Source organism: Bubalus kerabau, chromosome 3, assembly GCF_029407905.1.
Source record: "Bubalus kerabau isolate K-KA32 ecotype Philippines breed swamp buffalo chromosome 3, PCC_UOA_SB_1v2, whole genome shotgun sequence".
Classification (NCBI taxonomy): domain Eukaryota; kingdom Metazoa; phylum Chordata; class Mammalia; order Artiodactyla; family Bovidae; genus Bubalus; species Bubalus kerabau.
In genome coordinates, this window is record NC_073626.1 from 155,488,939 (window position 1) to 155,504,869 (window position 15,931).

General features: G+C 36.3%; 1 protein-coding gene across 3 annotated transcripts in view; it reads left to right on the forward strand.

Moving 5' to 3' along the window:
- The window catches only part of SPAG16 (sperm associated antigen 16), a 97,923-nt gene that overhangs the window by 51,287 nt on the left and 30,705 nt on the right, over nt 1–15,931 (forward strand). For 2 of the 3 annotated variants that reach the window (XM_055573376.1, XM_055573377.1), the window contains exons 6-7: nt 11,922–12,029; nt 13,515–13,632. In XM_055573376.1, coding sequence (XP_055429351.1) covers nt 11,922–12,029; nt 13,515–13,632 — 226 coding nt within the window. The remainder of the gene's footprint in view (nt 1–11,921; nt 12,030–13,514; nt 13,633–15,931) is intronic. The other variant, XM_055573378.1, reaches the window with a different exon arrangement.

The following is a 15,931-nucleotide window of genomic DNA, read 5'->3' on the forward strand; positions in this document are numbered from 1 at the left end:
TCTATTTTATCTGATATGAGTATTGCTACTCCTGCTTTCTTTTGGTCCCTATTTGCATGGAAAATCTTTTTCCAGCCCTTCACTTTCAGTCTGTATGTGTCCCCTGTTTTGAGGTGGGTCTCTTGTAGACAACATATGTAGGGGTCTTGTTTTTGTATCCATTCAGCCAGTCTTTGTCTTTTGGTTGGGGCATTCAACCCATTTACGTTTAAGGTAATTACTGATAAGTATGATCCCGTTGCCATTTACTTTATTGTTTTGGGTTCAAATTTATACACCATTTTTGTGTTTCCTGTCTAGAGAATATCCTTTAGTATTTGTTGGAGAGCTGGTTTGGTGGTGCAGAATTCTCTCAGCTTTTGCTTGTCTGAAAAGCTTTTGATTTCTCCTTCATACTTGAATGAGATCCTTGCTGGGTACAATAATCTGGGCTGTAGGTTATTTTCTTTCATCATTTTAAGTATGTCTTGCCATTCCCTCCTGGCCTGAAGAGTTTCTATAGAAAGATCAGCTGTTATCCTTATGGGTATTCCATTGTGTGTTATTTGTTGTTTTTCTCTTGCTGCTTTTAATATTTGTTCTTTGTGTTTGATCTTTGTTAATTTGATTAATATGTGTCTTGGGGTGTTTCACCTTGGGTTTATCCTGTTTGGGACTCTCTGGGTTTCTTGGACTTGGGTGATTATTTCCTTCCCCATTTTAGGGAAGTTTTCAACTATTATCTCCTCAAGTATTTTCTCATGGTCTTTCTTTTTATCTTCTTCTTCTGGGACCCCTATGATTCGAATGTTGTAGTGTTTAGTATTGTCCTGGAGGTCTCTGAGACTGTCCTCATTTCTTTTAATTCGTTTTTCTTTTATCCTCTCTGATTCATTTATTTCTACCATTCTATCTTCTAATTCACTAATCCTATCTTCTGCCTCTGTATTCTACTATTTGTTGCCTCCAGAGTGTTTTTAATTTCACTTATTGCATTATTCATTATATATTGACTCTTTTTTATTTCTTCTAAGCCCTTGTTAAACCTTTCTTGCATCTTCTCAATCCTTGCCTCCAGGCTATTTATCTGTGATTCCATTTTAATTTCAAGATTTTGGATCAATTTCAGTATCATTATTCGGAATTCTTTATCAGGTAGATTCCCTATCTCTTCCTCTTTTGTTTGGTTTGGTGGGCATTTATCCTGTTCCTTTATCTGCTGGCTATTCCTCTGTCTCTTCATCTTGTTTAAATTGCTGAGTTTGGGGTGTCCTTTCTGTATTCTGGCAGTTTGTGGAGTTCTATTTATTGTGGCCTTTCCTCACTGTGTGTGGGTTTGTACAGGTGGCTTGTCACGGTTTCCTGGTTAGGGAAGCTTGTGTCGATGTTCTGGTGGATGGAGCTGTATTTCTTCTCTCTGGAGTGTAATGAAATGTCAAGTAATGAGTTATGAGATGTCTATGGTTTTGGGGTGACTTTGGGCAGCCTGTATCTTGAAGCTCAGGGCTGTGTTCCTTTGTTGCTGGAGAATTTGCTTGGTATGTCTTGCCCTGGAACTTGTTGGCCCTTGGGTGGTGCTTGGTTTCAGTGTCGGTATGGAGGCGTTTGATGAGCTCCTGTCAATTAATGTTCCTTGGAGTCAGGAGTTCCCTAGAGTCAGAGTTTGGACTTAAGCCTCCTACTTCCAGTTATCGGTCTTATTTTTACAGTAGTTTCAAAACTTCTCCTTCTATACAGCACCATTGATAAAACATCTACGTTAAAGATGAAAAGTTTCTCTACTGTGAGGGTCACTCAGAGAGGTTCAAAGCATTACATGGAGAAGAGAAGTGGGAGGAGGGAGTTAGAGGTGACCCAAATGAGATGAGGTGGAATCAATAGTGGAGAGAGTGGGCTAGCCAGTAGTCACTTCCTTATGTGCACTCCACAACTGGACCGCTCAGAGATGTTCACGGAGTTATACAGAGAAGAGAAGAAGGAGGCAGGAGACAGAGGTGGCCAGAAGGATAAGAGGGGGAAATGAAAAGGAGGGAGACAGATCCAGCCAGTAATCAGTTCCTTAAGTGTTCTCCACCGTCTGGAACACACAGAAATTCACAGAGTTGGGTAGAGTAGAGAGGGGTTAGGGAGGAGATACAGGCGACCTGGTGGAGAAAATGGAGAGTCCAAAGGGAGAGAGAGCAGTCAAGCCAGTAATCTTGTTCCCTAGTGAAAAATGGGTCCTGAAGATTGGGTTCTTAAAGGTACAAAATTGGTAACAAATACATAAAAGCAAAAATTAAAAATCTAGAGTAGAGTTTGGAATTTCAAAAATGTGATGTTAATGAAAAGAAGAAGGAAAAGAAAGAGAGAAAAAACGAACAAAGAAAAACAAACAAGGTTGCAAAAATTATAAAGAAACTACAGGTACAAAATTGATAAGTAATACCAAAAAGCAAAAATTAAAAATCTAGAGTAGAGTTTGGAATTTCAAAAATACAATGTTAAAAAAAAAAAGAAGAAGAAAAATAAAGAGAGAAAACAAACAAACCAACAAAAACAATGTCGCAAAAATTATAAAGAAAATACAGGTACAAAATTGATATCAAATATCAAAAAGCATAAATTAAAAATCTTGAGTAGAGTTTGGAATTGCAAATATACGATGTTATATAAAAGAAGAAGAGAAAGAAACAGAGGGAAAAAAAAGAAAAAAAAGTCACAGAAATTATAAAAAAAACTATATGTACAAAATTGATAACATATACCAAAAGGCTAAAATTAAAAATCTAGAGTAGAGTTTGGAATTTCAAAAATACGATATTAAAGAAAAGAAGAAGGAAAAGAAAGAGAGAAAAAATGAACAAAAACAAACAAAGTCGCGAAAATTATAAAGAAACTACAGGTACAAAATTGATATCAAATACCAAAAAGCATACATTAAAAATCTTGAGTAGAGTTTGGAATTGCAGATATACGATGTTATACAAAAGAAGAAGAGAAAGAAACAGAGGAAAAAAAAAGTCACAGAAATTATGAAAAAAACTATAGGTACAAAATTGATAACATATACCAAAAGGCTAAAATTAAAAATCTAGAGTAGAGTTTGGAATTTCAAAAATACAATGTTAAAGAAAAGAAGAAAAAGAAAAAAACAAAACAAAGCAAAACACGGTCAAAAAATTATAAAATATATATATGAAGTTTGCTGAAGAAGAAAAAAAAAATAGGGTCTTTTTTTTTTTTTTTGCAAAGTAATAGTTATAAAAGTGAAAATTAAAGGACAATAGAGGACTTAAAATTTTTTTTTTAAATAAAAAAAAAGAAAGAAAGATTGATCGTAAAAATAGTAAAAATATATCTAGGTCTTTCTCTGGTTTTGTTGTGAGTATTGTGGGTTCAGTTCATTTTTGGCTAGTTCCTTGGTCTGACTTATATTTCTCAAGATCTATAGGCCCCTTCCTATGTAATCTGTAGTAACCACAGGGTTTTAATCTATGGCCTGTAGCTTCCAAGGCGTTTCCCTCTGTTATAGCTTCTTCTGTTTGCTGGTCTCTTCAGTGTCTGGTTCCTGCCCTGACACAAAGGGGACGGTGGAGGACACTATTTTTTAAATTTTATTTAGGCTCACTTGTTCAGCCGCGCTGCGGGGAGGGAGGGAGGGATGCTGCAAACAGATAACACTGGCGTGCGCTCGCAGTGCCTCAGCCACACTGGGTCTGCCCCCGCTCACGGTGCGTGTAGCCTCCCTGCCCACACTGCTCGGGCTCTAGGTTGTTCCGCCGGGAACAATCAGAGGCCTGCCCTGGGCTGAGCTCCCAGGTCCAAGCCGCTCAGGTTCAGGCACTCGGGTAGTCCTCAGAGGCGCAGACTCGGTTGGGCCTGTGTTTTGTGCTCTTCCCAGATCCGAGCAGCTCAGGTGATGTGTTTGGCGAGCGCCAATGCTGCGACTTATCGCCTCCCCGCCACTCGGTTATCTGGGTGTAAAACTGGCGCACCTTCTCAGGCAGATGTTGACCGTCCAGACCCCCAAGAAGTTTTAGTTAGCAAAGAAGCCTGCTTACAGTTTTATAGATAGTGTCTCTCTTGGGCTGCGATTGCCCCCTTACGGCTCTGGCTGCCTGTCACCAGAGGGGGAAGGTCTGCAGCCGGCTATCTCTGTTCAGTCCTTTGTTCTGTGCGCGGGCCTGGCGGTGTCTTAGGTTAGGGCTGGCTTTTCGCGTGGTAGATATCCCACAGTCTGGTTTGCTAGCCCAAATTATTTCGCTCAGATAGCGCTCAGGACATTCGGCCCGATTCTTACTCTAAGGGACACAGCCCGCGCCCCGCTTCCCTGCCCAGCCCCCGCTTGCTAATGCCGTGTGCAGGCGTCTGCGCTGCTTCTCCGCTGGGGGAGTTACCGTAGGGCTCACAATCTGCGATTTTTAATTATTTATTTATTTTTCTCCCTTTTATGTTGCCCTCTGTGCTTCCAAAGCTTGGCACAGATTCGGCAGTGAGAAGGTTTCCTGGTGTTTGGAAACTTCTCTCTTTTTAAGACTCCCTTCCAGGGGCGGAACTCCGTCCGTCCCTCTTTTGTCTCTTCTTTTGTCTTTTATATTTTTTCCTACCTCCTTTCGAAGAGTTGGGTTGCTTTTCTGGGTGCCTGATGTCCTCTGCCGGCATTCAGAAGTTGTTTTGTGGAATTTACTCGACGTTTAAATGCTCTTTTGATGAATTTGTGGGGGAGAAAGTGTTCTCCCCGTCCTACTCCTCCGCCATCTTGGCTCCTCCCCCAGCATCAGTTCTTCCAATGAGTATTCTGGGTTGATTTCCTTAAGGATTGACTGGTTAGAGAATGTAATGTTATAAAGCGTAGGCGTTTAAGAAACTACTAGTCCATTTTCCAGCATTCAAGTTGAGTCATTTTACATTCTCAAAAGAAATATATGAGAGCTCTAATTGCTTCACATTATCACCAACATTGAGTTTTGTCAGACTTTTAAATTTCAGCCATTTTAGTGGTTGTATAATGGCAACTTATTATAGTTTTGATATTCATTTTCCTGATGACTAATGATACTGATAACATTTTTTTGTGCTTATTGGCCATTCATCCATCCTGCTTTCTAAGTCTTTTGCCTGCATTTTTTTTTTGCATTAATTGCCCTATTTGTGAGTTGTAAGAGTTCTTTGTATATTGGATACAAATCCTTTGTCAGAATATTTTGAATATGATACTTTCTGTGTAAGTCTTTTGCCTTTTTTTTTTTTTTTCATCAATTGTTCTATTTGTGAGTTTTAAGAGTTCTTTATATGTTTTGGATACAAATCCTTTGTCAGAATATTTTGAATATTTTTTCTAGTTTTGGCTCAATTCTTCAATTTCTTAATGGTGTCTTTGGATGAGCAGAAGTTTTAAATTTTGATAAAGTCTTAATTTATCTTTTTTAGAATACTGCTTTTGATATTTTGGCTAAGATATCATTGCCTACTTCCAGGTTAAAGAAATATTCTCTTTTCTTCTAAAACCTTTAAAGATTTAGAACTTGTATTTCAGCCTACTTTAATTTTTGTACATTCTGTGAGGTAGAAACTACAGATAAATTTTCTTTTCCATAGATATTCATTATTCCATAACCATTCTTAGAAAGTTTTTCATTCTTCATTTAATTTCTTTGGCATTTTTGTTGAAAATCAGTTTCACTCTGTAATTGTGGGTCAGTTTCTATTTTCTGTTCCATTCACCTATTTGTTTATCCTTATGCTAATGTTAATACTACACTCTTGATTCCTGCAAGTTTAAGTTCTTAAAGTCGGATAGATTAGTCTTCCAACTTTGTTTTTCTTTTTTAAAGATTGTTTAGCTATTCTAGATCCTGTATTTTCATATAAACTTTAGATTCACTTTGTCAGTTTTTATTGAAAGACTGGGGTGGCATTAGAATTAAGATTGAGTTCAATCTGTTAAAATTTGGGAAGAATGTGTACGTGTGTGTATACACATATATTTTCATATCCATACATTTTAGGGGGATGGATTGATGTATTCATATGTTTTAGTGTTCTATTCAGAGAAGCCAATGGCACCCCATTCCAGTACTCTTGCCTGGAAAATCCCATGGGCGGAGGAGCCTGGTAGGCTGCAGTCCATGGTGTCGCTAAGAGTCGGACACGACTGAGAGACTTCACTTTCACTTTTCACTTCCATGCATTGGAGAAGGAAAGGGCAACCCACTCCAGTGTTCATGTCTGAAGAATCCCAGGGACGGGGGAGGCTGGTGGGCTGCCGTCTAAGGGGTTGCACAGAGTCGAACACGACTGAAGCAACTTAGCAGCAGCAGCAGCAGCAGCAGTGTTCTATTTGTATATCTCATTCCAGTTATTAGATTATCTTAAATACTGTATATTTGTGAAGAAGCTTGATATTTGTGCCTTTTACATCTAATTATCTAATGTATTCACTTTTTGTTACATTATGAGCTCCATATAATAGGGAATTATCTTGTGCTCAATATATACTCAGGCCTTGTAGCTGTGCCTGACAAATATGAGGGGCTTATGTGAATGTATGTTTTTAATATTTTGGCTCTTTAGTTAAGTTTCCAATAATTTTTTGAGTAGTTGATTGATGATTTTTGCCTCTTTCATAGTATTCCTTAGGAGTAGGCATCCTTTCCTTTTTATGATGGTAATTTAAATAACTTCCTCCAGAGCTAAGTCTTGCTCATTTAGAATACTGTCTTCCTTTGCAGGGCTTTTATGTTAAGAAAATACAATTCAGGTCAGAAAAGTTTTATTGGGAGTCCTAAAGTTGGTGATGGACAGGCAGGCCTGGCGTGCTGCGATTCATGGGGTCACAAAGAGTCGGACACGAATGAGCGACTGAACTGAATTGAAAGATTAGGCAGGAATAATACTGACTGGAACTACTAAATAGAAGATAAAAATCTACCATTTTAAAATTAATGAAATGCTTGATTTTATCTTCTGTCAGAAAATATAGACATAAGGAGAATTAATGGCTATTAAGAAAATATTAGGTGCTTTACTAATGGACCCTAATTTCACTTACTTCTATGAAAGGTCAGACAGTACCCAGCTTTTCTGAAGACCTATTTAATTTAATGACTTTCAGAAACACACACTGTGGATAAAGATAATAATGGGACCCATAAAATTTCATGCTTTAATGTTTAGGTAATTGCTTGTTAAATTAAGAAGGTATTTTTTCCAGACATGGGTGTATCCCTGTCTTTTTTTAGTTAAGAATATAATGAAAGTTTGAATCTAATACAGTTGTGTGGCATTTTTACCACCTGACAATTATTCCAATATTAATTGTAGTGGGTTAAACTAATTTATTTCTAACCAATTGAAGAGAATAAAATAGTTGTTAATTGTACTGTTATCAAAAATCACTTTGATTCAAGTTTACATGTGAGAAAAATGCACAACAAAGATGGCCTACTTTGATTGGTGCATGGAAACCAGAAAATGTTTATATGGTACCTTTGGCCAAATTGTGGAAACAATAACTCTACAAATCCATTATTAAATGGTCACTCCAAAATACTTAGTCAAAGCTATTCCGTTAATAAAAATTATTTTACTGGGAGCATTCAGCTAAAAATAACTTTTTAGATACACTATTAAATTATATTTATATGTTAAACATGGAGTTTTGGGGACAGTGCTTTTATAGTGTGAAACATATGAGTATCTTGCTATTTTATATTTTATTTACATGTTTTGATTTGCTGCTTTCCTGAAATGGCTAAGTTAAATAGTTATTCTGTGATCTCATTAAGAAAAAGCATTTAAGTAGTGTGTTCTTTATGAACAAATCTAAATAGAATATCAAGTTCATTGTACTTGAAATAGAATTTCTATATTTTGTATGTCTTAATAAAATTTATCTTTTAAACACAAAGATGCTCTACTAATAAAAAAATACTAGATAGTTTAAATATTAATTGCATATATGATTATTTCAAACTTTATTTTTTGTAAAACTTCTATTTTTCTTTTATTAAGCAGTTGGGCAGCAGAAAGTTCATAATAGGAGAAGCATCACCACGAAATGAATTTAAATTGTTTTACTGAGTAGACTTCATTTTTGCAAACAGAAAGCAAGTCTCTGAAAACCAATTTAATGGTCAGAAAGGCTTTAAGGTCCAATACTTCAAACAGTTCCTATGCTTTCTTTCCTGGGATGAGTACAATAGGACTTAAAATATATATTTAAAAAGTGAGTTAATGCAATGCTACACATCTGTGGTTCTGCCCAAGAAACTTTCAGCATTATTTTTTTTAACCTATTATGGTTAACATTTCAGATAAGATAAAAGATATATAAGCTCATTAAGTAATAAATTAAGTTGTTGAAAATAAGACAGCTTTTAGTAGTTCAGTTCAGTTCAGTTCAGTTGCTCAGTCGTGTCTGACTCTTTGCGACCCCATGAAATGCAGCACACTAGGCCTCCCTGTCTATCACCAACTCCCGGAGATCACCCAAACTCTTGTCCATCGAGTCGGTGATGCCATCCAGCCATCTCATCCTCTGTCATCCCTTTCTCCTCCTGCCCCCAATCCCTCTCAGCATCAGAGTCTTTTCCAATGATTCAACTCTTTGCATGAGGTGGCTAAAGTATTGGAGTTTCAGCTTCAGCATCAGTCCTTCCAAAGAACACCCAGAACTGATCTCCTTTAGAATGGACTGGTTGGATCTCCTTGCAGTCCAAGGGACTCTCAAGAGTCTTCTCCAACACCACAGTTCAAAAGCATCAATTCTTCGGCGCTCAGCTTTCTTCACAGTCCAACTCTCACATCCATACATGACCACTGGAAAAACCATAGCCTTGACTAGACGGACCTTTATTAGCAAAGTAATGTCTCTGCTTTTCAATATGCTATCTAGGTTGGTCATAACTTTCCTTCCAAAGAGTAAGCGTCTTTTAATTTCATGGCTGCAATCACCATCTGCAGTGATTTTGGAGCCCCCCAAAATAAAATCTTGACACTGTTTCCACTGTTTCCCCATCTATTTCCCATGAAGTGATGAGACCAGATGCCATGATCTTTGTTTTCTGAATGTTGAGCTTTAAGCCAACTTTTTCATTCTCTTCTTTCACTTTCATCAAGAGGCTCTTTAGTTCCTCTTCACTTTCTGCCATAAGGGTGGTGTCATCTGCATATCTGAGGGTATTGATATTTCTTCCGGCAATCTTGATTCCAGCTTGTGCTTCTTCCAGCTCAGCGTTTCTCATGATGTACTCTGCATATAAGTTAGATAAGCAGGGTGACAATATACAGCCTTGACATACTCCTTTTCCTATTTGGAACCAGTCTGTTGTTTCATGTCCAGTTCTAACTGTTAGTAGACTCAAAATAAATGTTTATAAAGTTTAAATTCTTTTATAAAGATATACAGTGTTACTAATAATCATATATCTTGATATTTTTTATTCATTAGAGCATATTTAACAACTGGCATACCCCCTATTTTAGGTATATAAATGTAGCTATTTGAGGAATTGAATATATCTGTTCTACTATACTAAATAATAAATAATATCATGATAATAGTGATAACAATTACAGAAATAATTATTGAATATTTTTTATGTGTTGTATAGCATATAAGACACTTTAAGCACTTTTCTTTAAAATGAATGGGAATTCAGGTGATGTTCCTGTGCTTTCAAAACAAAATATCAACTCAGCCATTTATCTTTTCCAGTCACTCTACTTAAACTGTCTCTTCCTTTTCACTCTCCACTCTAATCAGTATTAGGCACATTTTAGTGGCAGAGGAATTCTCCCTTTTTTCCCTCCATCTTCACTTATATATATAACACAGAGTTAAAACCTGGAAAGAATAAATTATTTTTCCAATAGTTGGACTATTCCACAGATGACTTTTCAAGTCTGAATATTTTAATCAACATTTGCCTGTATGCCTTTAAGATTGTTCTCATGGAAATGAAGTTGAGGGTCAGATGGTTAGACTATGAAGTACTGTGACACATTGTTTATTTACATGTGATCAAAACTACAACATTGACAGTAGAATGAGGAATAGTACAGGTAATCCCTAATCAGTGGGAGATGGTGGGGACAAAGAAGGAAACATGGAAGAATGGAAAAGACACTTTTACCATATTCTGTGTGTGACTTGATCTTGCAGTAAGAAGTCTTTTTAATCATAATAATATGTGCCATCACAAGTCTGAAAACCTAAACTCATACCACTTTGGCAACTTCCCAGTCACCATTCCTCAATGATTATTCTCACATAGGTCCTAAAGAAGAAATCTATTGCACCCATTTATTTCATATGAATCTGAATTTTGAAATATGAGAGGTAGATTTATTCCATTCTGAACCTTTTGTGAGCTGTCAGTACTCTAATTCAGTCCATCCATTTTTTAGAATGTGAGAATCTCAATGCAGTAGCACTTTGTCAGTTAACTAAGACTTTTAGATAACTATTTTTCTATTATAAATTATACTTTATACTGTTATATTGAAATTGACTTATATTGTAGTGGTGGATAAAAAATTCCCATTAATTTTCTTCACATATGACTTGGGATTAAAAAGAATACTCTTGCTTGCTTTATGCCAGGGATCTGCAGAAGATACATCTAGTTAAAGAAGGCTTCTATGTCACAGCACTGATATTGGAGATTTTTTTCATTAAGTTACCAGTTATTTGTAATATGTAATATGATCTGTAGGTTGTGTAGGCTTTTCACATGCCTTACCAAAATGAATTCTTGATTTTTCTAGAATTTATATATATATATATATTTTTTTTTTTTTTTACAAATATCTGAACTAAGTAACCCACTTAACCATGTATTCAAGCAAGTTCAGAATTAAATTTGGCTAAGTCTTTTAGTTCATTTGTAATTATTTTGAATTATTCTATTTTGTGTATATTTCAATCTTATAAACATAGTGTCTTTGAAAATAGATGGATTGTAAGTTATTGTGGAAAAATACCTTTAATTTTCTTTATTTAAATGAAATGTGAATGATATTTTGAAACTACAGGTTTTAGCTTGTTCATCCCCCCATCCCCATATGTTATGTTGGTAGGCATATTTCAATGAAAATTATAGTGGAATTTTTGATTTTAAATTATCTTTTGAATTATGCAGTACTGGATTTATTTCAGTTCAAGTGCTCAGTCATGTCTGATTCTTTGCAACCCCATGAACCGCAGCACACCAGGCCTCCCTGTCCGTCACTAACTCCCAGAGTTCACCCAAACTCATGTTCGTTGAGTCGGTGATGCCATCCAACCATCTCATCCTTTGTTGTCTCCTTCTCCTCTTGCCCTCAATCTTTCCCAGCATCAGGGTCTTTTCAAATGAGTCAGCTCTTTGCATCAGGTGGCCAAAGTATTGGAGTTTCAGCTTCAACATCAGTCCTTCCAATGAACACCCAGGACTGATCTCCTTTAGGATGGACTGGTTGGATCTCCTTGCAGTCCAAGGGACTCTCAAGAGTCTTCTCCAACGCCACAGTTCAAAAGCATCAGTTCTTTGGTGCTCAGCTTTCTTCACAGTCCAACTCTCACATCCATACATGACCACTGGAAAAACCATAGCCTTGACTAGATGGACCCTTGTTGGCAAAGTACCGTCTCTGCTTTTTAATATGCTGTCTAGGTTGGTCATGACTTTGCTTCCAAGGAGTAAGCATGTTTTAATTTCATGGCTGCAGTCACCATCTGCAGTGATTTTGGAGCCCAAAAAAATAAAGTCAGCCACTGTTTCCACTGTTTCCCCATCTATTTGCCATGAAGTGATGGGACTGGATGCCATGATCTTAGTTTTCTGAATGTTGAGCTTTAAGCCATCTTTTTCACTCCCCTCTTTCACTTTCATACTGGATTAGAACTGATAAATAAATATTTTTTCAGAAAAGAATAGCAATGAATTTTAAGGTGGTTGTTATTTTTATTTTTACAGCAAGGCCAGAGAAGATTTGTTGAAAACTCAGAAAGAACGTGATTTTCATCGAATGCACCACAAGAGAATAGTCCAGGAGAAAAACAAATTAATTAATGACCTCAAAAGGTAAGCTGCTGATATTTGTTGGCCTATTTATTAAATGATTATTTAATTATTTTAAGCAATTTGGCCATAGAAGGATGTTCCAGGTAAAGTTATTGCACCAAGTCATTGGAGGAACATGACAATATTCACCAGATCCTTAGGCATAGAGAGTAAAGTGCAGAAGCAGCTGACCACCCCTGACCACCTTCCCCTCAAAATAAAAATTTATAATCTCTAACTAAAATTCTCCTTTGCTTGTTCTAGGGAGTGCTGCCCAATGGCACTTTCTGTTATGTTATTAATAATTTATATCTACACTGTCCCATATGATAGTCATTAGTCACATCCTCTACTAAGCACTTTCAAAGTGGCTAGTACAACTGATGAATTAGATTTCTGATGTTTATTTAATTGTAATTAATTTAAGCTTAAATTTAAATAGCCACATTTGAACCACATGACTTTGGGATGGTCATGATTACTGCTGTATTTTGTAGTGGTTATGGTCATTGTGGCTATTATGATATCTTAATCATAGCCTATCCTGTGGAGCTTCAGAATCAATATACTTTCAACTTAGCAGTATGTTAGAAATTAGCATTTTTCTGATTTTTCTTAATTGAATCCCTGTAGGAATAAATACCACTTTTATAAGAGAGAGATTGCATTAAGTTGGGGGGGGGGGGGAAGACCTTGAGAGTGTGAGAGTCATTAAGTCATTGACTTAATCTATTCTTTTGGTCTCATATACTGGCCTTATTTTTGTGTGTTTTTGGTTCATAAAATTGTTCCAAGTCCATAAAAATTCAGGGAAAAAAAAACGAAATGGTCTGTTTTCCTCTTAACAAAACATTGATTGAGAAGTAGTACAATGTAATGAAAAGAGCTTGGATTTTGAAATCAAATAAACATTGGAAGCCTGGTTCTGCCACTTACATTTGTGTGCTCATTGTAATTCTGTTTCTTATCTGTGAAAACTGTGATAATAAAAGTGCCTAATACAATGTCTGGAACAAAACAGATAGCATAATATTCAATAAACACATCGTAGAATATATATACAAAGGAATAAAATACTTAATTTTCTTAATATGAGGTTATTCATACTTGTTTCCAAGACCATCCTTAATTTTGATGTGAATAACACTCTGTTTAATCATCCATTGTTTGTAGCCCTTGTCTTGTTGAAAATTGTTTTTGAATAAAATAAACTGAAATTTTCTTTTCTGTCAATGACTGGCAGTGACTTCTGGGTGCATACTTGAATAGCGCAAAACGAAATAGAGAACTAACCAACTCAAGAGAAAGGTGACTGTTCCACCACCAGCCAGGTTGCTGGGAAGCTGCATGACAAATAATACTTCTTATACTTCTTGGCTTTGTTGTATTGATATGGTTTTCACTTTTCATTCAAATGCAAAAATAGGAGAAAAGAGGTTCATAATGTTAAGTGGAAATCACTAATTTAGCGCAATTACCCTTTATGATGCCCTTTATTTTCCATAGATTGAAGTTACATTATGCATCATATGAACCAGCTATAAGAGTATTACATGAAAAGCACCATGCTTTACTGAAGCAGAAAATGCTGACCTCTTTGGAAAGGGATAGAGCAATAGTACAGGTAAAGAGACCATCCGAGCTACCTGGAAATGATATTTAACCATTTATTTTTTTATAACATTATCAGAAATATTGGTTTTTGTTTCTGAGTTAAATTTTAAATGATTTTCACCAATTGTCATGTAAAAAAGATTAATTTGGAAACATCCAGGAAAATATTTTATCCACTTAAAAAATACAAAGATTATTATTGAATTAAAATTACTTAATTAAAATATAACTTTTTAGGAGATTATTAAAATATTGTTAGAGGGAAAACCTGAGCCATTAAAACATAACAACACTTAGACTGGGTTTTAAATGCTGTCTATGATGGCTATAAACCTGGACCTTACCTAAACATTTTAAACTCAGATTTTTCATACATAACATATAGCCATAATGACCTATCTTTTAATATTGTTGTGAAACAGATGGATTGAGCCTCCATGCAGTTTCCTCCTAAATGAATATTTGAAACAACTAGTTACTGACTCAATTTTCAGTCATTTTTGCTATTGACATCCCTTTTCTTCCTGTTGTACGACTAAAGTGACTTAGCAGCAGCAGCAGCAGCCTTTGGGTGGTAGAGTGAGGGACAGCTAGTATAGAGTTCAAGAATGATAAAACAGAATGTTTCTTGGTCATGGTGAAAATATGTAACAGTTGACTAGAAAGTATAAAACTGCTACTATGCTTAGCATTTTTTTATTTTTTCTGGAGATACTGATTTTTGGCCAGACTTTCAGAAGCTACAGAAGTTTGCACAATGGTTACAAAAGCATGAATGATTTTATTAAGGCATACATTAATCAAATGTATATTGTCTTTTCTTGAGTGTAATTCTTAGTTACTGAAATGAGAACATGACTTGTCTCCTTCTTTGTGCTTGAAATTTAATTGTGTGTTCTTGAATATATGAATTATAATTTGCAATTTTATGGCACTATATTGTCAAATCTTCAGAACTTCACCACTTTGCTCTTTTTCATCTAACCTGTTCCTACAGCCTCCTAACAGGAGGCACATTTCCATTGCCAGGAACACTATGAGCTAGATTCAGGTTGCTCTTGCTGCTTTTCCTGCCCCAAACCAACTTAGACTTTTGCTACCATCTTCCTCTCCTTCCCCCCCGTTCTCATGCTCATCTTCCTGTTACTCTTCTCCCAGGAGGAACTCATCAGTGACGTGGCCATATATTCCCAAGTGACCATGTGTGTTTAGTAGGACAGACCACTCATACTAAGTTTCACTACTCAAGGGTATCAGGGCCTTCTAGCACTCATGATGGCAAGTGCCTCCACTCCCCTCCAGATTGTTGATTTCTCCATCTGCCACCGGTATCTATCACTGGATCTTCTAGTCAGTATCTTTGTGATCAGGGATAAGTTAACTTCTTAATGGCCATCAGTTCCCCTGTCTCTAATATGAAGTTAGATCAGGCCATATTGAGACATATTTAGGCTGCGTACAGTCTTTGGTTCTTAAAATGTTCACCACTGGTTTAGTTAAGCTCAAGATGAGGAGTGGCAGGAGTCAGTCCTAGCTGTGCTGCAAAGTAGCCATGTGAACATTCAGGTAATTATATATATATGTCTCTTTTCTTACACATTAAGCAAAGGTAAAATTAACTTGCCTTATGATTGATAGGTATCTAAAGTAAAAACATGTTTAAAAATGAAAATCATTCTATGAGGAAGGGTTGGATTTTACACATTCACATGTGTAAAGGACTGTATCTACAACTTATTTTGTCTTTCAACTGCTATTCCCACTGAAGATGAAATAAAACATAACCTGCTATTAAAGACTATACAGTCTCTTTGAATTTAACATAGGGTATTTGGATGTTATATTAACTGATTATTTAGGTAAAGCATAACAATTAGTGTTAATTTTCAGTCTTCAAATAGCCTCCTCTTCTCACTCTTCTCAGATGACACCTAGTGCAAGGGACATTTGTGTATCCACTGGCCCAGAGTCTACATGGTGTCCTCCTGGTCTTCACTTTCTAGTGGTTTGGTTATATTCTGGTGCTTAGGCACATGGTTCTGGGTGGTTCTTTTGAGTGTGAACCTAATATAACTTGCTTATTCTATGGCTTCTGCCACAGCATCCGTAAGATCCTTAACATCTCTGACCTCATTGACCTGTGTCTCATTCACTGTCATTTCCTTGAAAGTGAAGTGAAAAAGTCACTCAGTCTTTGTGACCCCATGGACCATACAGTCCATGAAATTCTCCAGGAGATCTTCCCAACCCTTTTCATTTCCTTAAAAATCTTATCTTAATGGCCACTTAGCTTAGTGTGTTTTCTCAAA